The 25,595-nt window shown below is 42.1% G+C and overlaps 1 protein-coding gene across 1 annotated transcript in view; it reads right to left on the reverse strand.

Annotated features, from left to right (window-relative positions):
• The window catches only part of ITGA9 (integrin subunit alpha 9), a 222,812-nt gene that overhangs the window by 180,094 nt on the left and 17,123 nt on the right, over positions 1 to 25,595 (reverse strand). Inside the window, exons 5-13 of the mRNA XM_086743008.1 lie at positions 18,106 to 18,173; positions 15,621 to 15,750; positions 14,074 to 14,159; positions 11,471 to 11,539; positions 8,111 to 8,248; positions 5,847 to 5,952; positions 4,286 to 4,380; positions 1,274 to 1,364; positions 675 to 720 (exon numbers count right to left, since the gene is read on the reverse strand). Of these exons, the coding sequence (XP_086599134.1) occupies positions 675 to 720; positions 1,274 to 1,364; positions 4,286 to 4,380; positions 5,847 to 5,952; positions 8,111 to 8,248; positions 11,471 to 11,539; positions 14,074 to 14,159; positions 15,621 to 15,750; positions 18,106 to 18,173 (829 nt within the window). The remainder of the gene's footprint in view (positions 1 to 674; positions 721 to 1,273; positions 1,365 to 4,285; positions 4,381 to 5,846; positions 5,953 to 8,110; positions 8,249 to 11,470; positions 11,540 to 14,073; positions 14,160 to 15,620; positions 15,751 to 18,105; positions 18,174 to 25,595) is intronic.

Below are 25,595 nucleotides of genomic sequence, written 5' to 3' on the forward strand. Positions count from 1 at the left end.
TACTGGCAAAATTCAAACTTTCTATTCTCTTGGTCAGGTCTGTGCATCTCAGGTTTGCTCCTACTCTAACTCTCCACCTCCATAATTTGGTGAATCACGCTGTCACACCTCTCTCCAGCAGATGAAACAAGCAATTGCACTTAACTCATACACTCAAAACAGCAGCCCAAATCCTACATGCATTGCAAACATGTTCGTATCTCATTTCCCCAAAGACTCTTATTTCGTTCTGTGTCCCATTATAACTTGCACAATTACATCCTGGCATCATACACAGCTGGCTTTTTGCTCAACTGTGTTCCCTTAAATCATAATTTATTTACTTTATGCAAATATAAGAACAATAAAAAGCCTTCTCACAAATTCAGAGCAACCTTTCTAAACAGGCACTGAGATGCAACACATCTCCTTCCAGCTCTAACTCTTCGTTTTCTTTATAGCCCTGGGAGTCCTGTGTATTGTCAACTCTTACTACACTGTTTATAATAGACTGTGCATTCTTAAACACCATCCATGTCTAAGGTTCTGCTTAAAAAGTAATCCAGCTTGTTTCTTCTGATCACAATAAACTAGGGAGAAAATTGGAGTGGTGGAGGACTTAGACCAAATAAGATATAAACAGAAAACCGACACAAAAAGAAGGCAATAGAGGATGAAAAAGACATTGATCTCACCTCAGAAGTACCACATTGTCTGACAAGAAGGCTCCAACAGTCACATCTGAAATTTTTGTAACATTGACACAGTTACAAAGGAGGTACAGAATTCAGTTCTCTCAAGTCAGCTGGTAAATTCTGGAGCATATATCTAAAAAAAGCATTTTTCTAACTTAAATAAGCCAGTTGGTCCCTTCAAATATTATTATGTCATAAGTATTATAACTGGAGGATTATGTCTGTGATGTTACTTCACTTCTACTTCATTGTTTGGTTTTTATTATTACTATTATGTTATTGTCTACTTTTTTTTTTCCTAAGTTTGTCATCATGACTGAGGAGCTTCCAAGAAACTTAAAACCTTGGCCACATACTGAAATCCTCTGCTTTAATATCTCAATCCTTTGTCATGACTGCCTAAACTATCTGAATCACGTAATCAGGTCAGATTCTTATCACAAGCTTCGAATAACAGAGGGGAAAGGAAAGAAAATGCTTAGCTTCACCAGCTTCCCACAATGGCAGGAACCAGGAACCCAGAAACTACCAGCTCTGCTGTTTTCTCAGCCTGGTGCTGCATTTCCCCAGTGCTCTCATTGCCAGAGTAGAGGACGTACCTGGATAACCATTGCCATCCATATCGACTCCCCCTGATATGGACTGGCCAAACATCCGCAGCATTGGGTTTACTGTTTGCCCAGACAGCTTCTGCAGCGGAAAACATGAGTGAAATCAGTCAGTAACACAAAGAAACCTCTAAAAAAAAAACCAACCCCAAAACAAAAACACAAACAAAAAAAAACAACCCCAAAAAAGCCTTCAAGCCTGATTCTCATGGTCACCAGGGCTCTTTTCCGTGGGCTGGGAGTACCGCACATCTGCAGCCTCACACTTCACCCACGCAGCCCTGAGCAGGAAGGCTGCTGACTGCAGGAAGCCCTTCTGCTCTGGGCTAGGAGGAGGCCAGTGTTGACTTGGATTAAAAAACACACCTGCACTACAACCCTCATGCAGACCCAAGCAAAATAAAGAACACACCAAACAGATTTCTTGGCTGGGAAGGAAAACTAATTACACCCTAGAGATTTTTCTTTCCCTTTTTTTTTTTTTTTTTTGCATTACCTTTATTTCTGTAAATAAAAGCCTTAAGGGGCATCTTAACAAAACTAATGATTAATTAAAACAGAAAATCCTGCACAACCATTCCTTTTCAGAAAGTTTGCCAGCATACTCAAAGTAAAAATGATTATTTTCATTGCATTAGGAAATTCTGGTTTCCATCAGCTATTATGCAGTATTGTCTGTCAGTTTGGAAGTTGTATCTCATTTCTGCCTCCCCAATGCAAAGATTCATTAACTTCTAACATAACTTCTTTTTTTTAATTACTAACACAAAAAAAAAATCTCTAAACATTTTGAATTGTAAATGTCTTTATCTGAAGCAAATGAATATACCAAAATCTCATTTTCTAAGAAGGCAATCAGATGTCTCCCAGCTCTCATTCATTCTGCTGGGCCACCAATGCAAGACCTGAACTCAAACCAACCTCTGACTGCAGAAGTTACAGAGGAAATTACCCCTTGAAGTAACTTCAAGGCCGTTGATGGTGTTTCACAGCTCGTGACATGAGACCAGTTTTTCCTGGTCTTCCATAAAAGGACATAATATTGAACAAAAGGTCAGACAGGAAATTCATGGAAAAAAAGACAAGTTGAGGGAAAGAAAGATATCCTGCAGTCCTGACAGCACCTTTAAAGGGAAATCAGTGCTCTGCCGTATACAGATCTCCTTTTCCTACTCATGGGCAGATAAGATTAAGACAACTGGAAGTAACTTCCTCCCCACGCTACATTTGCATCACATTTTTGCAGGGCCCCAGTTAGGGTGGTAAATCCCGCCTGCAAACATCCCAGCAGACATCTGTAGGCTATTACAGCCTAGAAGGCAGAGGCCTAACGCTGCTCTGCTTTTAAGAGCAGTGACTGAAAACAGCAGGCCACAAAGCCAATTAAGCTGCTCCTGCTCACAGCCACCACTAAAGCTGCTGAAGGGACACGAGGGAATGACACTGATCAGCAATTTAAATGAAGAAAAGTAGAGGGAGGGGGGACACTAACAAAATGAAAAAGATGAACACAGATACCCTGCAGGTCCCCCCTCCATCTCTCTTAGCTTATTTACAAAAGCAAATTCAGGGTATTAAGATGGCTCAGGGGTATAGTAATAAGATACAAAATGCCTTTCACCTCTGGGTTCATATCCAGGGCAGGTAGATAAAGAGCTGAAGTTGTTACACAGCCTTTTTGGTTGCACCTAGGAGATGAACCAGTGATGTGTCTGGTGCCCTGCAGCAAACACTGGGAAATGGCACAGAAGACACTGCCCATAAGTTATGCCCCCTCAGCTGCCCCAGGACACAAGACTATGACTGGAACGGTATCAAGAGTCAAGAACCACGGTACCCTTACCCTGCCACCCTCTTGAGCTGGGCTTTGTCCCACTGACCAAGCAGAGAGGCATATACTGCTGGCCTTGCTGGGGAGGGAGAGATGGCAAGCAGGATGTTTCACTTCCCACCCTGCCGATCTGGTCTCTTTCAAAAACATTAGATTTTTCTCATGAGTGACAAAAAAATTAAAAAAAAAAAAATCTGATCCTTTCCAGGAAGAGTTGGAAAGCTCCAAGCTTCGGAACAGCCAGAGAGGAACCTCCCAACCAGTAGCTCTCGGCAAGAAACATGCCACATACCACACATCAGTGCATTTTAGAAGTATCCATAAAGAGTCATTTAACTTCCTTTTTTCTAAAAAGCCGCACATGGCATATACATGGTAAAAGGAAGAAGAATTACTCTTCTACAATCTGTTAGAAGAGCCTCCAATATAACCACTAACCTCTTTAATTCTGCTTAAACTGATTTACTGTGAAGGATCCCACCCAGCAACAAAAAAAACCCAGACAGAACTTCAAACACACAGAGGGAGGGAAGATTCAGGCACTCTGAAAAAAGAAATGCGCTAGACAGAGACTAGGGGACACATGTTGGGCAGCATGAGCATAAATTTATCATCTCTACTGCCTGGCTACAGTAGCTAAATCGCAGTGTGTCATCTCTGCTCAAAACACTATAGCATATCCCAGCTGAGTTGTTACTTCATAATAATGGTCAGGAGAATGGCACCCAAAAACAGTCTTGTGATTTATTGTCACATCACAAGAAGATGGCCAACAAGATGATTAAAGAAGCTCCCAATCCAACCTCCTAACTCTAAACTGGCCTCTCCATAATTTGTACACTCCACCTCTCCAAGGTTTTAATTTCTCCCCTACAGCACTACTATCTCTAAAAAAATGACATTTAAACCTAGCACTTCGTTTGCTTCAAGAAGTAAGCTACAGCTGATAACTCTAACAAAAGACAGTGAAAAATATCTCCTTATTACTACAGTTTTACCCTACAGCATAGATATGCACAAACTTTGCAAGAACCCATTTTCAAACCATGACTGAGAAAAGGATGTAGAGCTATAACGAGGCTACCTTTAAAGGGATCCCTAAGCACAGTTTATTTCTGCAGGACCCAGGAAGGTCACTTCAGATAAGTATCATAAACAATAGTGCCACATACCATAGAGTACTGAGGTACAATACCATTGGCATCCCCATGATAAATGTACACTGCTCCTACATAGTTATCCTCCTTGGGTGCCCCAATGGCAACATCTGTAAAACAGTACAAATTATAAACATTTCAGAGTCCATTCCATTAATCCAGCTTTTTCATAATTTTAGAAGCCAGCTACGTGTAGGAAAACAGCTCCCCATGATGAAAATGACCAGCAGTTCGTGTCAGCCTGGATAGAAGAACTTGTTTGATTTAATGAAGAGCTCATGTTAAGATAAACTTTAAAAAATACACAAATGTATATGAATTTGCACACGCATGTGGCTATGCTGTGCCTAATCAGAAACATGTGTTTGTTATGAAAATGTGTGTTTATTAGCCAGCAATCATGCTCAAAAAGTTAATTTAGAATGCTTTCATATCAAAATCTCCAACCTAGTGGAACATCAGCTTTGTGAACCAAGACAGCACTGTCAAAACATTTACTATAGCACTATGTTACATTTCCTTGAAAATGCAAGGCTCTAAAATGAGGCTGGGTATATTAAATGGATAGGCAGGAAGAAAAAAAGGCTGCCAAGGACTCACCTTCAAATTACATTTGATCGAATTTAACTGCAAACTCCTGCAGAAAGAGTGATCCCACCCCTCATTCTGCTCTCCTAGTTGAATCTAGTGACTATACAGCTGCTAAAATTAAACTCTTCCCGATGACTTTATACCCACAGACTGATCCAATTCATTCTTCCACCTCTCCTTCACCACATCTGACCAACAAGCAGCAGCAAGAACACAAAAATGCATGTCCAAGCACAGAAGAAGAACATGCCCACCATTTGTGAGAGCAACCTGCAAAGATGTTGGGTTAGGCTTAATGGGATACCATGCCCTGAGTGGCCTGGAAGAAATAAATCCAGGCACACACTGAATAAGTCAGCCTTTGTTTGGAAGTCTTTAATTTGCACTGCCAGAAATTAGAGCAGAAAAGGTGCTAGTATCAACACATTTCTCTCATGTATTGCTGTCACAGCATGAGGCCTCCCACTGAGCAGCCCGTGAAAGTAGCAGGGGTAGAATAAAGCAAAGGAAAGAAATTATTGATAAAAGTACATGCTATCAAGGAGTGAGAAGCTACTTCTTAACTACACTTCATGATAAGAAATGCAATTATGTCAACAAAACTGTAAAGTCCTGAAGACATAAGGAAATGGGAAAGAAGAAAGAAGTCAAACACAGGTTTCTGTTTTGTTCAGGGCATGGGTATCTAAAGCATTTTATAAACCACAGGGAAGAAGAAAATGCAACAAGGAAGGCAAAGCAACATTAATGAGACTGGGGTGAGAGTTGCATGGTACCAGACTAAACTGACATCAAGGACAATCAGCTACAAAAGGCTTTAGCAGACAAATCCTATGCAAGCATATTTATCCTTAGCACGAGCCCAAGTGCTGGTTGAGTCCAAAGGAGCAACAGATGCCATGCAGCACCCAGCTGTGGAACTAGACTGGCAGTGTCACCAGCCCTGCATTTCCAGAGGAATGGTCTAGGAGGAAATCACACCTACCTGGGAAACCATCATCATCAATGTCGCCGAGGGTGGCCATGCTCTCCCCAAAGTGTGCGTTGTAGGCACCATCACCATCCAGGACGAGCTGCTCTTCCAGCACTCCCTAGGAAGCAGGAAATAAAACAGGGAAACGATGCAAGCCCTGGACGAAGTGAGCCTTCCCCACCGGAGCCACCCATGCACTGTGGGAAGCACCTGGGTCAGGGCTGCAGCCTGACTTTTGCCCTCACCACACACAGATCACCTGGGAAATAGAAATATAATTTATTTGGGTTTTTAGCCTTCTGTCTTCTAGTTTTAAGGGAGGTGAAAAAAAAAAAGGAGTGCATGAGTGATGTAACTAAAATGCTAAATTAACTAAACAATAAGTCAGTGATATAACTAAATGCAGTCATAGGGCTTGGTGAGCTCCTGAAAGTTTCCAGATGCCTAGAACGTAACAGCCCAGGGCTTGCTTTCCTGGCAGATTACATCCAAGGAGTGAAATCTTCACTCCAGGCTTATTCAGCTAAACTCCAGTGAGTTAAGGAGAATTTTCCCCTAAGCAAAGAACATTTGGCAATTGGATTTGAGAACTTTTAAAGTATTAGACAGAAGGATTAAAGCAGAGTCCCCAAAAAGCCTTCTGAAATGAAGAATAAGGAAAGAGATTTAATTAAATAAAGAGACAGAGGAAAGTTCAGAATAAAGTAGCTTTGTACTCCTATGCCATGAGAAGCCTTATATGGATCTGGTATTTCTTGCCCACCCACTTTCTGGTCAGATACATAAGCCGGAGCTTCTTGCAGTCTTCCCTCAAGGGAAAAGGAACATTTCCACAAGAAAACAAAATTTAGTTATGCAACCCAACTCTGTACCCACCTCAAGGGCTGTTTTGTTTTGTTTTTGCTTCCTTTGTGAATGAGAGTAAACTGCCCTCTGGAACATGTAATAAAATCTTTTTCTTGGCTGCAGGGAGTTGCTGACTTTAAGAAAATCCCACAGAATGAAATTGAAACACAACAGAGAGGACACAGACAGGCCCGTATCTGTGACTCATCCCTTTGCAGTCCTCACAGGAAAAGGTAAAAATATAAGCATTAACTCTAGTATTACTATGCATGCTTGTACGATAATGCAGTTTTTTCTGATCCGCTGCAATGACCTAAGCAACGGTGCTTGCAGAATGAAACAGAGTTTAAAATGACCGAACCCCAAAATAAAACCCACAATCCTGCAAGCCATTGCTCCTGCAAGTAATTCTTGCTTCAGGAGTATAAGAAACTCCTACTAGTTTCTTGCCTGTTTTATAAAAACATTAAAATGAAGGCATGTATGCTCTCACTAGTGAGTAGGAAATTATATTATCTCCTTGGCGTTCTGGACCCTACCCTGAGGACCCAGCAGCAACACTGCAATGTAAGAAGTGGGACGGCTTGTGGATTAAATGGAAAAAGTAAAGCTCATTTAAAGGAAGAGTGATAATAGAAAATAAAATTACACAAAAAGCAATTCTGAAGTGCCCCAAATGCTGCCTATAGGACTTGTGGTGAATGTTAAGTCTTGCATAAACAAACTCCATACATTAGAGTTCACAAAATACTGATGAAGCAAATCAATTTCATTTTAGTCCATAAGAACTCCTGCTTTGAGACAGCAGGTTTGGGACCTGAATATTAAATACATAACAACAGATAAATAATCATTGTTTTTCTATAAGTACAACATAAGAATGATCTTGTTTTGCTGATGCAAGAAAGTTCAGACTTTTCCAAGACTGTTGCTGAGTCATGTGAAATCCAACAGGACCAACTGATAAGAACTTCCAAATAAAGGCAATATATGGGGCATAACGTAAAGATAAAGTGAATTCAACCTTTTCTTCACAAGGAGCCCTAAATCTCCTCACAGTTTTGTTCTGATGTGTAGGTTTCAGTGACCACCCAAAACACAAAGGAAAACTCAGTCACAGCTGCTGACTCTTACTTGGTTTTGGCATCAAATCCATGTAAAGCCACAAATACCACCAAGTTTCAACATAGAAACAGAAGCTTTCCCAGACCTCCTCGAAAGATTCACAGTTCTATGATGAATGTGGGCTGGTGTCTGGGAAATCATGATACCAGATGAGTTTTCCATGACTTCATGCTCTGCTAGAGACATCCAGAACCCCACTATTTGAGACATCAAGTTTCACCATGCAGTGCTGGAAGGACATAAGTGTTACCCTGCCCCAACCCATGCCCTCATCCCTTATCAAGTCACCTCCTGTACATACTCACGTTTCCTCTGTTGATATAGACCATGACTTGACCCTCATCTCTGATCTCAGAAAACATAGGTGCTCCGACCAGCAGGTCTGACAACCCGTCAGAGTTCAGATCAACTGCACATAAGGAGGAGCCAAAGTAAGAGCCCATCTGTAACCAAGCCGAGTCACAACAAAGCATTCAGTATCTGCCCACACACAGGAGGAAATCATTTAGGTGTGTTTTGTTTTTTTTTTAATTTCAGATGATGACTTGCGGCTTTAGCACTCACAAGCACTCCTACAGAGAAAGCTTAGGGGATAATTCTGGCAGGAATTAAACATGTTACTGTAACAGTGCATCAGCTTGGATATTTTACCAACAGAATAAAATTTATACTCTGGACATGCTTAAGTCAGACACTTAAAAGAGCTTTTTTAGACAAGCTTGCAATTGGTAAATGCTTAAAACCAGGAAGAGGTGAAATAAGTTTCCCAAATCAAGACTTGGCTAGTGATTATTCATGCCCAGTGCCAGACTTCCTAAAGAGATTTAAGTTAGGTAACACAGATCTTCTGGGGATGCTTTAAAGAAATAAATAAAAGAAAATAAGAAAAACAGGCAAGGGGTAGGGTAGTCATGAAAAGAGGCATCTAAAATTACCTCTTGATTATGGACTATTTTCCCCTGCTCTACTTGTATCTACTTGTATCAGTCACCTTCAAATAGCAGTACTAGTTGTGGGTTTTGATCATAGCCTTTCCTCTCATGTACAGGCAAGTGAGTTGACACAGAAGACGACTTTCAGTAAAAGCTTTTCAGCTGATACACAAAAAAAAAATCTAAGCCACTTTCAATCTCCAGTTATTGTTGCTTGATAAAAGGTAATTGCTTAAATTTAAGAAATACATTAATTTAACTACATGATTTTTTATATGGATTAACACAAAATGCTAACAGTCTCCCAAGTGGCACCCACATTATGAATTTCAAAACACATTTAAACACAAAAAGGAAACCAAAACCAAGAATTATATTTCATCCACTTCTGCTAAGCTACCACAAGGCATACTCTTTGAGGCCAACTACAAACCATAGTCTCAAAATTAAAAGCAACTTCCATGGGAAAATTGGAAAGATACCACTTTTTATTTGAAATTGAGAGCTGTTTACCTAGTAGGAAAAATTGAGGTTACAGAAATAATTATTTAGGTTAAAAAGATTGCATCACATTTCTTGCACATTTTTACATTCCTCATTGCAGATCTCTGACCCACTGCCTTCCATGCCTGCTAAGTTTAGACACACGAGCCAGAGCTATTGAGCATGCTAGGAGATGGGCAGCAGCAACTCTATTCTATGCAGCCCGTAAGATTTAAAAGCAGCTAAAAATATATAGTGGGGTGAGTTAAGGATAGAGTTTCAGGCTGTAATTCAGATTTTTGTGTTTGTGTGGGTTTAAGGTCAGACCTCAAACATCATTTGATTCCAGTTATTTTGTAGCTTAGGTTCCCTTGGGAATTTTTTATTTGTTTATTTTTTTTTAATCCATTAAGGTTTTAAAACAAATTTCTCATGGGTAAGGAGCAAAAGTTATGAAAAGCATTTCACTATGTATTCAAGCAGTTTTCATGGAAAGGCTATTATTTACTTAACTGCAAGATGGTACGTCTGCAGTGTGGGTGAGTTCATGGTGCTGTGAGAACTTGAAGTTTGTGCACTTCACATTTGTAACAAGGCACTGCATTTTCTTTTTGCTTGTCTGTATTTGATTTCCTAGTTCAGCCTCCACCAATAAAGTGGGAAGGAAGAAATTGGCCTGCTTTTAACATCTGTCTAACAAGAATGTCAGAGCAATGAACTTTCACACTACTGGGAAGGATGCAGCATTTTGTGAGAGCTCATTTCCAGGCAGTGCTCATTGCTGAGCAAGTCTGGTTATATTTCAGTCACAAAACAAAGAAAGAGTGATTTAGGAGGGCTTTCTCTTTAAAATAAAATTCTCATTTGTATTTTAGAAAATTTGTAGAAGACGGATACTAATGGGGAAAGAGGAGATGACAGCCTAGAAGCTTTTGAAGGATGTAAATACTTAATTAGTTAAGTTACATATAAGAATAACAAAATTAAAATGAAAAAAATGAAAGTTTTTGGCTGCAACCTGGAAACTTCCTGATAGGTCTGTTTATTAGGCTGAGGAATAGTTCTCCAGGAGCACATTGTTAGGGACATTTAAAAGTCAACAGGGAAAGAAATTAACAGGAAGCAATCAAACACAGGAGATGCCCTGGATGAACTGGGAGGTCTTTTCCTTTCAAGATGTCTGCAATTCTGCTAGTGCAGAGAAAGACAAATTTTGGAGAGGCCCTAAAATACAAGTCACACCATCCACCTACACATCTTTGCAGTGTTCTCCTATTCCAGGCATGTTTTTAAAGACTGCAACTGTGTTTTGTTGGGGAAAAAATAACAAAACATGCTAACACTCCCAACTTGATGATGCAGTCAAACACTTTAGATCCTTCTGAGGGTGGCAGGTCTTCCTAAAGCCAGAAGCCACCAATAACCTTTTCTTCTGTATTTCCTCTCCTTCCAGGAAAACACAGGCAACCCCAGGTAAGGGGTATTGTTTCTTCACTGCGTTATTCCTAAATAAGACATCTTTTTGTTGTTACCTATAGTTAGACATACAATTCACTTCATTCCCTGTGCGACACATCTCCAGCAAGTCCCCAGTGAAGAACATAAGCTGTTCCCTACTCAAACACAACATCACACAGAGAGAGCTGGATCTCCCTAGCATTCACTAAATTTCATGGGGCAGGGGTGTCAGCTCTAAGACAGCACTCCTAAGAGCAAAATGCAGGACTGATTCATGGCAGGAGGGGGAAAATCCTCAGCTCTTGAAGCAACAAAGCTGTTCCTCCACAAAACAGCATAACTCTAATATCTGCCCTGTCACAGTAGGACACAGAAAAATAGGTTGGGGCTTTGTGTATTTGAGCTCCAGGCTACCCACATCTCCCAGTAACATCTACTAAGAGGAAATCTCTGCATCTAGGCTTACCTGGAGCCCCATGTCCCATGTCTCAGAATGCAACAGCAGAAGGTGCTGCTACATTTGTGTAAGACTAAAGAGGACCACTAGTACAATTTTCAACAAGACATTTAATTTCAGTCACACGGGCATTAAGCAGACATTGCAGTCATGACCGTTACATATGGGCATATGGCCAGTCTGCACAATAGGCTTAGCTCTTCTGGAAGGATGAGAACAGAATTTACTTGACAACTCATGAAGCAGTGGAATGAAAATAATGCTCCAAGATGACTCTACCATTATTTCCCCCTTCTTTACCCCTTAAAAAATTACACACGTACATAAGCACTCACCTTTTTTCCTGAAGCCTGAAAAATCTTTATTAGAGAGCCTGATCGTCTGTCTGTTCTGAAAATATAAACCTGAAAAGTGAAAAAAGAAAAAAATTAACTGATGCTAACTATGAAACACGTAATAGTATGGCATTGGTGCTTTCTCAGTATATCAAAATCATGATCACGGCCATGGCTATTGCCAAGGTCCAATTTCAAGACCACTTTATTGCTCAGTCTTCTTTTAGAAGATAAAACACAGTTCCTCATTTTCCTGATGAATCACAAGCCTTTTATCACCAGAAATGCTTGAATAGTATCTTGTTGCCTATTTTTTTGGTGTGCATGTATGTATGTGCAGATGTGAACATTTAAAAGCAGCTGGCAAAAGAACTTTCCAACTTTCAAATAAGTGGCATCCAGAGACTGCCTGGAAACAAGCGAGGCAAAAGGCTGAGAAGGCATAACCCTGCTCCCCTTCCCTTATCCAGCCTTCCCTTCTCAGGGACACATGCCTGCACATACTGCACTGCAAATTTTACGATGCTTTAGCAACGGTCAGTGTAGAAATCCAAATGAGACCACCCAAGGCATTTGTGCCATTTTTGTCTGAAACAATCTGTAAACCAGAAAACTATTAAAACATAGTCCACTCATTGCTTGTTTCCAAAGGAGAAACTGTTTTACCAAGAACTCTTGGGGCTAATAGTATTGATGCAAGTTCAGTAACAGATCTTGTACCAAAATTTAAGACCTAAAACACATGGCTTGTAGAAAGAGTCTCTCTGACAGGAAGGCTGGCTCAGTCAGCGTTTGAGATTTCTCCAGCGTTTGTCAGGCTCCCTCCCAGCAGGTGCTCACGCACTTTGCAGGACAGAAGATCCCCTACTTCCAAGGCCACGTGGCGGAGCCATGCACTTGACATAGTTGAGTATGTGGCAAGTTATTAATAGGTGGTGAGACAGAGTTCAAAGCTGTTTCCAGCTAAGAACACAGCATAGATTTACTGTGGAGAATTGCCCTAGATACGAAGGACTCGCCAGGTCTTGCAGTGGCACATTTAGCAGCGATAGCACATTGCCAGGAGTCACAACTCCAAACTCAGTCTTACTAATGACACTTCTGGTGACTTTGGAAAAATGATTCAGTTTCATTAAGTGTCTTGGCTTTACCTTCAGTGAAGAGTGCAACAATGCTAATCACTTTCTACGAGGGAAGTGGGAAGGATTAGCTTATTAGAGAGTGTGGAAAGCACAACAGGACTACTCAGCATAATGTCCTCTTACCACCCCTTTGCCATGCATTTCTGATACACACATCACATGCCAGGGGAGAATAACGGGAGCTTTTACAACTAAAGCAAGAGTCTTTAAATTACAGGGCCAGCTGCTTTCTCATGGATCTCACGTTAGCAGCTGGTTTTTTTACTTCTTTGTACAGAAACTAAATCTGTTCCACAAAGAAAACAGGTTGAAAGGAAGGTGCATTGGAGCAGCCGCAACACAGTACATGGGATAACAAAACTATGGCTTTCCCATATACATCTTCTCAGAAGCAACTACGCTGCTGCTATATCCCATATGTCCTAGTCACACCAGACACACACTTGGAATGTGTTGATCCTCTACTTCTGTTTTCACTATTTGCACCGCTACTCCCTGGGACACTGTTACTGCCAGAAATAATCTGCTTTAACTGACGTTGTAGCAGAAGAGCCAGAGGGAGGAAGATGGAAGGAGGCTGCAGGACATCTCTGCTTAAGGACATGGTGGCAGCAGGTCCCAAAAGGACCAGAGATTGAAGAAAGAGGGGCAAAAGCAGATCCTTTACATCTCTTTCCTCCCTCTCACCACTCCCACTCCTCCACCTTTGGTTCAGAAGTCACCAAGCTCACCCACACCCTGCTCATTACAGCAGCTAGGTACTCGACACAGAAACAAGCAGGCACACCTAACTCACCAGCCATTGCCACCCTAGCCGCTCATTTGGCTTACATCTTTCAGACATTAAACATATGCACGCTTACAGGAAAACCGTATTTTTTTCTTTTTTGCTTCTTGAGACTCTGTCACCAAGATTTTTAAGTACAGTTGGTAGAAACCCAGATTCCAATCCACTGAACATCAGTATATTATGAAGTTTTAAAAGAGACATCAAATCACCTAGTAAATGGCATTTCATGCTATTAGAGAGGCTACCCTGAAGTAAACACTGAAAAAGTCCACATGCAAAATATTGTCAAATGTATGAAGAAAAAAAAGCAGAAGATAAATCTCTTTTCCAAGTTTTTTTTCATTTCCAGGCAAAGTTTAAGTGAAACCTACAGGTTACAAATCCTAAACAGAAGTGGTGTGAAATAAACGTTGGCAGTGTCTTGTTAAAATAACTCTTTTAAGGATTCAGTGGGAGACAGAGGAAAGTGAGAGATGAGGAATGTGAGGCACCAGGAGGAAGTGGAGAAAATTTGACGACTTCAGACTACGTCACCTCTCCCCTGCACAGCTCTCCAGAACTACCCCATAAGCAAAAATCTCTTGGCTTCTCAGACATGTGGGAACTGCATCAACACTAGTTTTTTTTCCCTGTTACATCCTACCACATTATTATTTGACAAAAAGCCACACCTTTCCGATGCCTCCATCCTGGGGAGCTCCTCCTACAATATCCGTGGTAGTTGGCTGAGAGAAATGACCTGCAGTCACCGCATATCCTGAGCGGGGGATGGGGTGGGAGAGGAGAGAGTAAATAAATAAACAATTAAATAAATAAAATATAATGAAATGAAAAAGTCTGAGAAACAGGGTCGGCGAGACGAATCACCTCATTGGGTTTCACCACTCCTCCTGGGCATTCAGCAACCGTTCTGCCCACGATGCGCTAATATTCAGCTCAAGAGCTCGTGGAGGTGGGAAATAACAGTAGACCCTCCAATACTCTTCCAAAAGATGAGAGAAGGAAGTTGTGTGTGAAGCTTGGCAAGGGACACATGAAATAGGTATGGGGAGCAGTTCAGTAACCGCAAGACCAAGGGAAGCGGTAAAACAGGAACAGGCACACACAAAATAAAGCAAAGAAACCACATCATCACAGAGAAGGTATCACATCAGACAGTGACAGTCCCACATTGACCGGACAGAAGTATCCTCCTTTGGCTAAAATCACTGCCCAGGAAGGCTTGGAAAATCATGTGCCTTTTTGGTTGGGAGGGAGGGAGGAGGACAGTAGGCAAAGAGGTCAGAGAAGTTAATGGCTTAAAAAGATTTTTGTTTAGGCAAGTAAAAAAAAATGGGAAGACTGATCAAAGGAAGAAAGAGTGTATTTGAAAGAAGGAGACCAAGGATTAATTCTTATTTGATATATTAAAATGATATGTAATAACTAAAGAGGAGTAGAGTGCTTTCCTTCTAAGGTTGTCTTGTATTTGCCTGGCTCTTCTGCTGTAAATTATGAGACTCTTGTCTACATGGTAGACACTATAATTCAGGTCTATCAGTGGAAAATCCTATTTATGTCCTTAAATATGTATATATACACTCCTCATTTAGCTATCGCCAAGCAGCATGTTCCAAGTGGTATTTTTTTAAAGACTAAACATTGAGGGAAAAAAGAAAGGTCAGTACCAAGACAATTAGCTGGTTTTAGAGCAAGTAAAACCAATTGAGTTAAAGATACACTCAAACCTACAGACAATCCTTTCACAACCTCCTGTTGCCAATGACTCACTTACATGGTGCTATTTTTGTTGAATATTGTATCTGCAATATATATTGTGTAATGTGTTGTACCCATTTTAAAGACAGGTGTAAGCAGACATGCAGCCTAACCAATGACAGTTGTCCATCACATGGCAAAAGCAGGAATGTAGGAGGTCCACTACCATCCAACCTGCTTTTCAGACAAAATGCATTTTCTATATTAGTTAAAAAAAAAATATAGCAAAGTTTTTTTTTTTAAAACAAGCAAACAAAAATGGGATATTCTGGCTGCTTCTTTGCTTATATTTCCTTCCAGGTAGGTAACCCTTACATTCAGAAATTATTCTTTTCACACTTTTCATTAAAATACTCTATACCACCAAAAAAAAAATCAGTATCAACTTCACAGGATCAAAGCCTTGATTTATATTGTTGGACTAATCCATTCTCACAGTGAGTACCAGAGAGCTGCTTACCAAGGTATGTGTACCGCCTGGCTATCACGGCATCATCATTCAGCTTGTAATATGTGTTGTCAGTGAGATTCAGTACTTTGACAGTTCCTGTCCAATAATAAGATCCTGGTGCCCCCATGATGACCAGCTCCTACAACAGGAAAACCAGAAGGGTGTGGGAGAAACGACAGGGGGAAAAAAAAACAAACATCAAAATTGGACAAAAATTCATGCTTCACAGAGTAATGGAGAAGAGACAGGATATTACTTTAAAACACCAATTATAAGCCCATCTATAACAATCTCCTTTCTGTGTTGATGTAGAGAATATCTTTCTTCCCAAACATAGAGATCACTGGACACACCCTACAGACACGTGGTCTCCCCTTTTATGGCCTACTTCTGCTGCTTCAATAAAAGACCTTCCTCAGCCTTACTAACCAAGAAACGCTGCTAACAGAGTCCTCCCAAAAGTCTCTCTCCACCTGCTGCCTTTCCCAAACCAGAAGACCTGAAGACCTCCACCAAGTGACAGAACTGCCCCAGCCCACCCAGACCCACAACTCAGCTACAGACTGTGCCTCAATGCTGACTGACATGCTATTCTAACCAATCATGAAGGATACAGCACAAAGGATTTTGATTTTACAACTATGAAGCTAAAGAGCTGCCATGCACTCAACAAGCAGGGTGTGCATTGTGTCACAGTTGCAACATTTTGCCTTGCACTCTCCTCAGATACACTCTGCTCTTCAAGAGACAACCTAGCTATCATTCATTATAGATATCCAGTATGATTCAGGATTTCAAAAGACTAGAAGTCAGGTAAAGTTTGATCCAGAATCCAAAGGCAGATGCTCATGGATAATGCTTTTGAATCAAAATCAAAGCTACATTTGCATGCAAGAGAGATTACGAAAATGTTGCCACAAAGCATCCAGCATCCTTGTGGGGAAATTTTAGTCCTGGACGTAGTTTTAAAAACCTCCAGCAAGGGACGAAATTAAGCCTGGGAAGTCCTAAGCCTAGGTAAGTTCTCCATCCCTGGAGGAGACACAAAGACAGCTGCTTTGCCTCACATCTCCATTCCATGTAAGGGCATGGGTGAACTCCATCCTTCTGGGAAAACACTCCCACGGCCAGGATCCCTTCGGGTGACCAATTCCAGTTGTGGGGAGATGTTAAACAAGGGATTTTCCTAAGAAGATTACAAGGACTGGAGTGTAAACCCAAGCAAAGAGCAGGACGTGCTTGGCAACTGCCTTTTTCCTTGGGAGGGGCTGTGCCCTTGAGGTCAAGGGATCACTTACCAGCAGGAACGACTACCATCAACAATGCTGAATATACAGTAGGGGCTTGCCTGTTTGACCCAAAAAGGCATTTATCTGCGTTTCCTGCTGAGTGAGCTGCCATCAGACTGAAGTAAGTTCAAATATATCTTTTGAACTAGGGTAGCAAAGGAGGATTTAAAGCATGGGAACAGAAACAGGCTGGAGACAACAGACAAGCCAGGAAACAGCTGCTGCTGGCTGAACATCCAGTTATCAGACAGTGTCACTGTGGCAATGTTGTCTGCCATCCCAGTTCACAACTAAATCACCTCTGCCATTTCAGAAAGGACACCTTTATTCCGCTTGTATCAGCCCAGACAATAAATACTACAGATCAGTGCATATATAATTAGGAGTGAGTAAATACTTGACATGACAGTAACAAGGAGCCTGACACTGAAAGAGGGGTTTTTTGTTCTTAAAAAAAATAAAAAGAACAAAAAAAAAAAAAAAAAAAACAAAAAAACCCCACCACACCACCACCTCCCCACCTCTCCCCCCCCACCCAAAAAAGCCAGTCCTGAAACATTACAAAACAATATCAATACATACATAAGAGAACACAGTCATCCTTGACATAGCTAAAACATGGCTGACAGACTTCTCTCCAGGAAAGAATATGGTTTAGTATTTAGAACAGCTCTGGACCATATATTTTACCATGCTATTTTTTCTCTATCTTTTTGAAATAAAGAACTGAAGCAGAACTAAAAGAAAAAAAAGTGTTTGTCTTGTGTACGTATATGTATGTGCATGTGCATTGATACATTCACATAGATGCATATACCCACATGTACATAAACAAAGCTGTTCAGGGAGGACTACTTTACATCATCATTTAACGTAAAGAGTTAACATTAGACACAGAGATATCTACACAAGTTTTGGGATGTACACAAAAGAAATATTCTCTAAGGACAATTCCCGGAGTCAACTCATTCATTCTTGTCCATGGACGTGGCACATACATCTACATACAAACCACTGGCCAGGCGTCGTGCAAGATGCAGACACTTGGGAAGCAAGCTGAGGCAGGAGGGTGTTTTCTGGCAGGAAGAGATCATGCTCAGTGCTCAGCCTACTGTCCAAGCTGCGTTCAGGGCTGCCCTCCTGGACCATGCAGCAGGACAGCCGCCCACCAATCTCATCCCTTCCATGCATGCACCCCTGCTCACCTCAGTAAAGAAGCCTGCAATCCCTGCCTGGCACGAGCCGTGCTCCTCCCCGTACTTCTTCTTGTACTCTGGATGAGAGAAGGGAACAAAAGAAACCATGGTCATCCCGGGCATGGCACATGCTCTCCATCTGATGTCTGCACTGCTGCATGTGCAGCCTTGAGGGACACCAAGACACAGAGCTCCCAGGTTTTACTGATGGATCTGCCACTGATGTGGCACTATGGCACCATCCTCTCCCACATCAGGGAGAAAGCAAGGGGCCCGAAACTGGGGAGAGACATCCAGTATGCTACCTAGGGAGCTGCTAAATGAGCAGTATCACAGTAATGTGATGATAACAGCAGAAGCATCACCCTGATAAAGCTGCGTCAGTAGATGCCCCTGCCTCCAGGGGCTAGACCCACACAGCTGGGAAGGAGGGGAGCAAAAGGCAATGCCCATGGCTGCATGTCACCGACCCTGCACCAGGAAATTTAAACCTCAGGCCTGTCACTACCTCAGAGAAATAAGTGATTCTGCACTATAACAGTCACCAAAGACCCTGTAAACATTTCTGGTAGTGGGATGCTTCAAGACACCAGCCCAAGGAAGGAGGTGGTGAGCAAGGAGAAGGCACTGCATTCTATATGATCAGACAACAGTCTCATTTGAGGGATGCTCAGGTCTGCTGCTTTTCATGGCCACCTCCTCAAAGCTCCCAGTTCACAGGGGACCCAACCAGCACCATTATAGCTTTTGTTTCTGTATTTTATGTAGCAATTATTTCTCTCATCAAATCTCAATAATTTTTACTTCATTTCTTTTTGCAGAAGAGGAAAAAAAATATTTTTAGAAATACACTAAGTTCAGGGTGGGAGGAGGAGAAAGGAAGAAAGAAAAAAAAAAAAATCACTAAAATCACTTTCCACTCTGCCTTAATCCAAACATTTTGAGCTTAAGAGCATTTGAAACTTAGACCTGGATCAGAACCTTTGCAGATTTTTTCAAGAGCATTATTTTCAAACATTTACCATACTAACGAGCACCCAGCTTCAGCATATTGCCACTTCCTGTATATTACAATAATTTAGGCTCCAAAAACATTCACCATATAGCCTGGCAATTTTGAATTTGCAATTTACTCTTTTTTTTCTTTTCTTTCTGCCAAGTAAGCATCATTAACTCATTGCATTTTAATGAAATCAACAAGCAAATTGTCTCTTTGGAACAAAGTAAGTTCCTTTTGAGTTGCATTTTATCTTATTGAAAACCAAAAGGAATTAATTATAAAGTGCTGCCTCTCACAGAATTTTTTCAAAACAGCGTATGTGTGTGTATATATACATATATACACACACACATACATACACACAAACAACTCCATTCCCCCTTAATAAGTTATATATAGTCTCTTCCTAACATCACAATGACGCTCAGATTTCAGGGAATTTGCTGAGGTCATACTAGTTGCACAGGGAGAGGTTAAACTGGAGAGACCATGCAGAACAGTGACTTGATCCACAAATTACAGCCCAAATGTCTACCGCCCTTGGCTGGGGCAGGGTCGTGCCAAAGCAGATGTGTGCCCCCAAAGTCCAAGAGGGCCAGAAGCACACTTGGGTTTCCTAGCAGGAATGTATAACAACAATTCCACCCAGAAATGAAGCCCATATTTGCTCACAGCTACTCAGAAAGTGCTACGGCTCTGAATCGCTAGCTCTCCACATGTAGTCTCTCACAGAGCCAGGCACTCCTTGTCTGTGAAAAAAATATTTGTTTATTGATATGAACATTTTTTTATTCAGAGAGTCAAGGAGATGAGGTTTCTCCCTCTGGCATTTCCTGAAAAATAATGCTGTGCTTGTCCTAAAGGCCCTGCCCTCGCTACGGCTGGATTCCCACCCTTGCACAGGGTGCAACGCAGCAAGTTCCACATCCGTCCCATTCAGATGGTTTTGCTTCCAGCCAAGGTTTTCCCTTTATATGACATACTGAAGACTGACCAGACCTTGCCAATTTTGCACTCAACCTACTGTAATTCCCAGGAGCTTGTAATTCAAAACAAAATGCCGCTAGCCACTGTGGCCCTGGAGGTCTGGAAGTATCCTTCTGCCTCACCTGCCAAACTTAGCAGGAGGCTTTTGTAATGCCAGAGCTTGAGGCTTTAGAGACTACCTTCTTAAATCCCACTTTACAGGATACTTTTTTTTTTTTTGATGGAGGACTAGAGGGGCTTAGGCTGATGCTCAGGCAGCGCAAGCGAGTACTGTGCCCTGCCTGAAAAGCCACCTCAGGGCTGCGCAGACATGGCTGACCCGGCCTGCCAGCCAGGCCCCCAGCCCACCATGAGACCACAGTGCCCACCATCCCTTTAAACACTACAGGCCGTGGTCCTTGCTAGATCTTGCTCATGACCGAGGCCAGGGCACGGCCTCTTAAAAGCCAAATGAGCCCCTCATTTGGGACATGAGGTGAGACGATTTCTTACGCATATATTTCTTTTAAGAGCAAGCCTCAATGGCGCTCTGCATCAGGCCCATAACTAACCCCTGCAAGTAGGCCCCGCTGACAATTTGGTGGATTTAAAGTGCTGTATTTCCCTATAAAATTGTATTACGCTTGGCTCACGCTTTCTTTAAGTGTCTCCTTCAAAAAACACACGGCTCAATTTGGTTTAAAATAAAAGAGGAAAATTACCATAGGATATTTAACTTGAGAGATTTAGGTCAGGTGAATAATAACATAACCATGGCGAATGCCTCAGGACAGGCAAATAAAACTTGTTTCTCATTTGGATTTTCAAAATTCTCCTTCTCTTCTTTTATGAACAGGTTTTCCAGAACTTTTTTCACAATTCAGTAACACGTAAAAGCCTCAGACATGATGGCAGCTTCCCTAGCTTGCCACGGACTTAGGTGAGGCCTGAACATCTCCAAACCATCACCCCGCATCACTCCAGCCACCAAGAGGCCCATCCAAAAGTGATCCAGCTCACACGAGCTGTCCCCTGAATTTGGCTGCAAAGAAAATCCAAGGGCATGCAAAACCATAGGACAGCAGAAGAAATGGTAGCAGCTTTAGCAATGGAACAAGGCAGCTTCATGTGGCTGTGTTTAACAAATATGCAAAATTGCTTCATTTCTTAGGATAAACAGAGGATTTTCTTGTGATAGAACAATACATGCACAAAAATGAAATTGTTTCTCTAACCAAGTCAAAAACTTTATTAAATTCACAACATTGTTTTATTATAATCTAATTTTGCTTACTGTAGGGGAGAAAAAAAAAGATTAAAGAAAAAAGAGACCAAATTCATATCTAGAAGTAACTTGAAACAAAAGCCCCAACATCAGAGGACACAGCACAGCTGATTTTCATCAGCAATATACGTATTAGAAAAGGAACAGAAACACACACATTACTGTTTTCATTGTCAAGCAATGAAAAAAACAATTACTTTTTAAATGAACCAAATTAATATTCACTCCAATGCATAAGGAATGGGACAAATTTGGTGGTTTAAATAGTTGTACAATAAACTGAGCTAGTACATCCACTGAAGCTCATGCTTTCACAAACATTGTTCATAGCTTTATGTGATGTTCAGTGTTTTTTAAATCATTTATATTGCCAGTACTATCTGCTCAAATGAACGGCCTACATTTCACTTAAATAACTAGTTACAGGACAGATGGGACTGCAGCATTTAAAGTAAATTCAGAGTTTGGATATAGCCAGTGCTTCTGTGAACTGAAGAATAAACACTTGGCAATACTTCTCAGGAAAAAAAAAAACCAAGAGCTTACAGAAGAAGAATAAACGGATGAATTACAGTAGCACAGCATGACACACAGCAATGATGCAAAGCAATGACCGTCCTTCCTCCCTACAGTTATCAAGACTCCATCATATAATTATGGGGTCTGAGTACATCACACACACTGATTAACCTCTTCTCCTTAACACCTCAGAGAGACAAAACAGCTTTAGTTACATTTTGCAAGAGGAAATGGAAGCACAGAGGCCCAAACACAGCAGACATTGAAGCTATTTGAGCATTTAAAGCTCCACTGACACAGAACAGAGATTAGCACCACGTTTTGGGGAGATCCAGACAGATGCAGTCCTCCACAGAGAGCCAGCAGCCCAGGGTGGACAGACACTGAGCTGCTGAATTCCAGCATAACCCTTTCAGTACAAAAGCACGCCTCCTTGTCAGCCCATCTATCTCTCATCTGGTGTACCACCTCCTCCACATCCAAGTGGTGCTTCTTTCCAAGCCATGGTCACAGCCCAGCGCAGCCCCCATTCCAGGACGGTCATGTCTCAGCCTCACAGACTTCTGCCTCTTCCCTAGAACCAGTCTGCCTCTCCAAAGAAGCAGATGAGCCCAAAAGGCATGAAAACAAAGACTGCTTATACCTCCCCTTCACTTCAGTGCACAGTAGTGACACCTGTCACTTGTACAACACTGCCATCCGTCCATCCATCCATCAACGCAGTGAAACAATCAACCAGCAGGAAATCATGCACTTACTGTCTCAGCTCACAGCTTTTGCACACCTGAATAGCAATATTTGCATGAGGTTTAGATATTGCATACAGTGGATTCAGTTGCTTCCATGTAGCTCCAGGCAATAACTGCCGTCATGAACAGATCCTTTGTTTTCACACTTCTTTAGTGTTCTTTCTTGTCTGCCCGCAGACGGCTGTGCACCCCCAACTACACAGACCACAAGCCACTAAACTAACTGCTGTGGCTACAGCTGATAGCAAAGCAGTAAGATGACACTGAGTCTGGAAGAGGTGGCTGCCTCTGCGACTTTGAAGATGTGCCATGAATAAATACATAAAGCAAAAAAGAGAAGAAAAAGATGGTAGTGTTTTGTAGCCATGATGATCTCAGGTTGTAAGAGAAGTAAGGCAGAGGAAGAAGTAACTGGATAAAACAATAGACAAGGAAAAAGGATAAGCTGTGATGTGTGATGATTCTGAAAGCAAATGCTCCTCAACCTCTTCTCTGAGTAAACCTCTCCAAAAGTCTCTAAGCAAACTTCAAGGCCATAACATAGCATAAGCTCCACAGTGCAATAAAATCCTGTATCTACCATTTTCACAGATGGAAGCAAAGCAGACAATTACAGCAAACTACCATTTGCACTGGAAGCCTCTTCCCTCCTATCTCACAGTGCTTCACCACACTAGGAAGAAACAGTAGCAATCTTTCTGACCTAACAATATGGTATTGGGTTTGCACCACAATGCAGGGATGTTTTGATGGCTCCCAGAAAACCAAATGTGGTCTGGACTCTGTGGGAAAACTTGCTTATCCTTTTGGAGACAAGGCATGTGAGCATGTGCCATTCCCCTTATTTACTAACCAAAGGGTCCATCAGTCTTCCACATCTCCACCACCAACTCCTACCACAGAGGAGTAGGAAACCATCCCAGCTCTCCCCATCAGCCAGGCTACTTCTCGCAGTAGATACAGTCACTCTTCTTCTTTGCAAACTGAATGCATCCGAGGAACGAAGAGGCAGCTCCCTTTTTTTGGAAGGCCATTAAAACTACGGGAAAAATAACCAAGTGAAAGCACTGCCTGGAAGACTCTGGCTTCATATGCCAGCTATACCACAAAGGACATCCAGCTCATATAAACAAGATCAGTTCCTACTCAGAGAGACCACGTTTAACTATTAGGCTTGCTGCTGTTCTCATTAGCTCTCAATCACTTCCAGACTTCTGTCAGCCCTTTCAGGGAAGCTGGACAAGAATAAGATGGATTGAGACTACTATGTTGTTGCACCACTACCATCTAGTCAGGAGATTTCCATTTCCTCCTTTGTCTTTAATTATTAAGCCTGCTTTACACGGAGAGAAAACATACTGAATGCATTAAGTACATCAGTCCCAAGGTCAGACTACTCTCCCTTTCTGGCACAAGACTTTTTTCACACAAGCTAATAATCCATCTCGAGGTGCACATCCACAGAAAGATGGATGGAGACTGATGTGCACTCAACTGGCCTGCACCGTTCGCCAGTTAGGCAAGAGCCAGCTCTGGTTGTGGACCGTGCAGTTGCACCAGCCTCTCACAGGGCTTATCGCCTTAGCTGTGCTAATGCCGGGGCTTCTGCAAATGAGCATGGGACTGCCTGCACCCATTTGCGCACGGCAAGTCCTGGAGAAGGACAAGACACCTCGGCCGTGGTGAGCAAAGCCATGCTCCCTGGCATAGGGCTTGCAGCTGCAGGTCTGGCAGCCTCCCGGCGATGGCCGCAAAGGCTTTCAGTGTAGCAGCACTTCAGCTGCATTACGCACCACATTTATTACCCCTATCAGAGTCCCAGCTGCTCCCCTTCAGGCTATTCCTCAGTGTCAGTGGAGAAGAATTTCTGCTGCTGCTTCCAGAAAGTGAAGGAAAAATGTTGCAAGGATGACTGCAATCTTATTTCACAGCAAACCTCAAACAGTGAATCCCTCTGCATGAGGTACCATGGCTATCTCTCTTTAAGCTTGTTTTATCAAAACATAAAACATCCAGGAGTAAACAAATGCAGTCATCCCTCATGATACTTTGTGATTTCATGTCTGACGTGGGGGAGAAAATCAGTCCCAAACCTCCAATTTTCACTCTAGCATGGAGCAAAATTAAGCCAACATCTTACTGCACCAGCCCTGCCAACTTTCCACTGGCTGCTCTGTGTGTACTAGGCCCACACATTTCTATTTTCTAGCAATTCCTGGCAAATATCCTGTCAGATTAGCAGCAATTTTACTCCGAAGACATGACGCACACAAAAACACAAGCAGTTCATCTCTTCCAGAAACCACCTCCTCGCCACAGCTTCAGGCGGGTCATCTTTAAGGTGGTGCAGGAGCCACAACACAGGTTCAGAGGGAGCACTGGCAGTGTGTCTGTGTGTGCGCGTTGACCATAAAGTTAATATCAGATTGTTCACAGTGTATTACCTTAGTTGAGGCCTTATCCTGATTTTGCTGACAGGAACAAGAGGAAAAAGAAAAAAAAGGAAGTAGTTTACTCGTATTCGGCTGCAGAGTAGCTGGCATGGCTGGGTTGAGAGACTCAAAATCCCTCACACTTCAAACAACGTGCAATTTCAGAGCTGGAAAATGCTCAATGCATGAGCGCGTGCTGTCTCCAGAAGGTGCATGCTGTCCTTTGTGGTGGTAGCTCACCAAGCAAAGCCCAGAGAGGAGAAGCTGCCTCAGAAGAAAGAGTGGGAATGGAGTGGACCCAGCTCTGTCACAGAGCTGACTTCACAGGCTGCTGAGCTGGAACATGGCCGCTTGCCAGCAGCAGAGAAACTCGCCGGGACATCCACTGCCTTATCCCTCTCCCACTTACTAATGTCAGGGTCAAGCCTGCTGCTGGGTGCCAACCTGGGAAGGGGGGGAATGAATAAAAGCTAATAAATAAATAAATAAAATGAGAGGTCTTGCCCACAATAAACCCTGGTGCATCTTGTCCTCTGAACTCCCATGCT

The sequence above is a fragment of the Chlamydotis macqueenii genome, chromosome 2, assembly GCF_036417535.1.
Source record: "Chlamydotis macqueenii isolate bChlMac1 chromosome 2, bChlMac1.mat, whole genome shotgun sequence".
NCBI lineage: Eukaryota > Metazoa > Chordata > Aves > Otidiformes > Otididae > Chlamydotis > Chlamydotis macqueenii.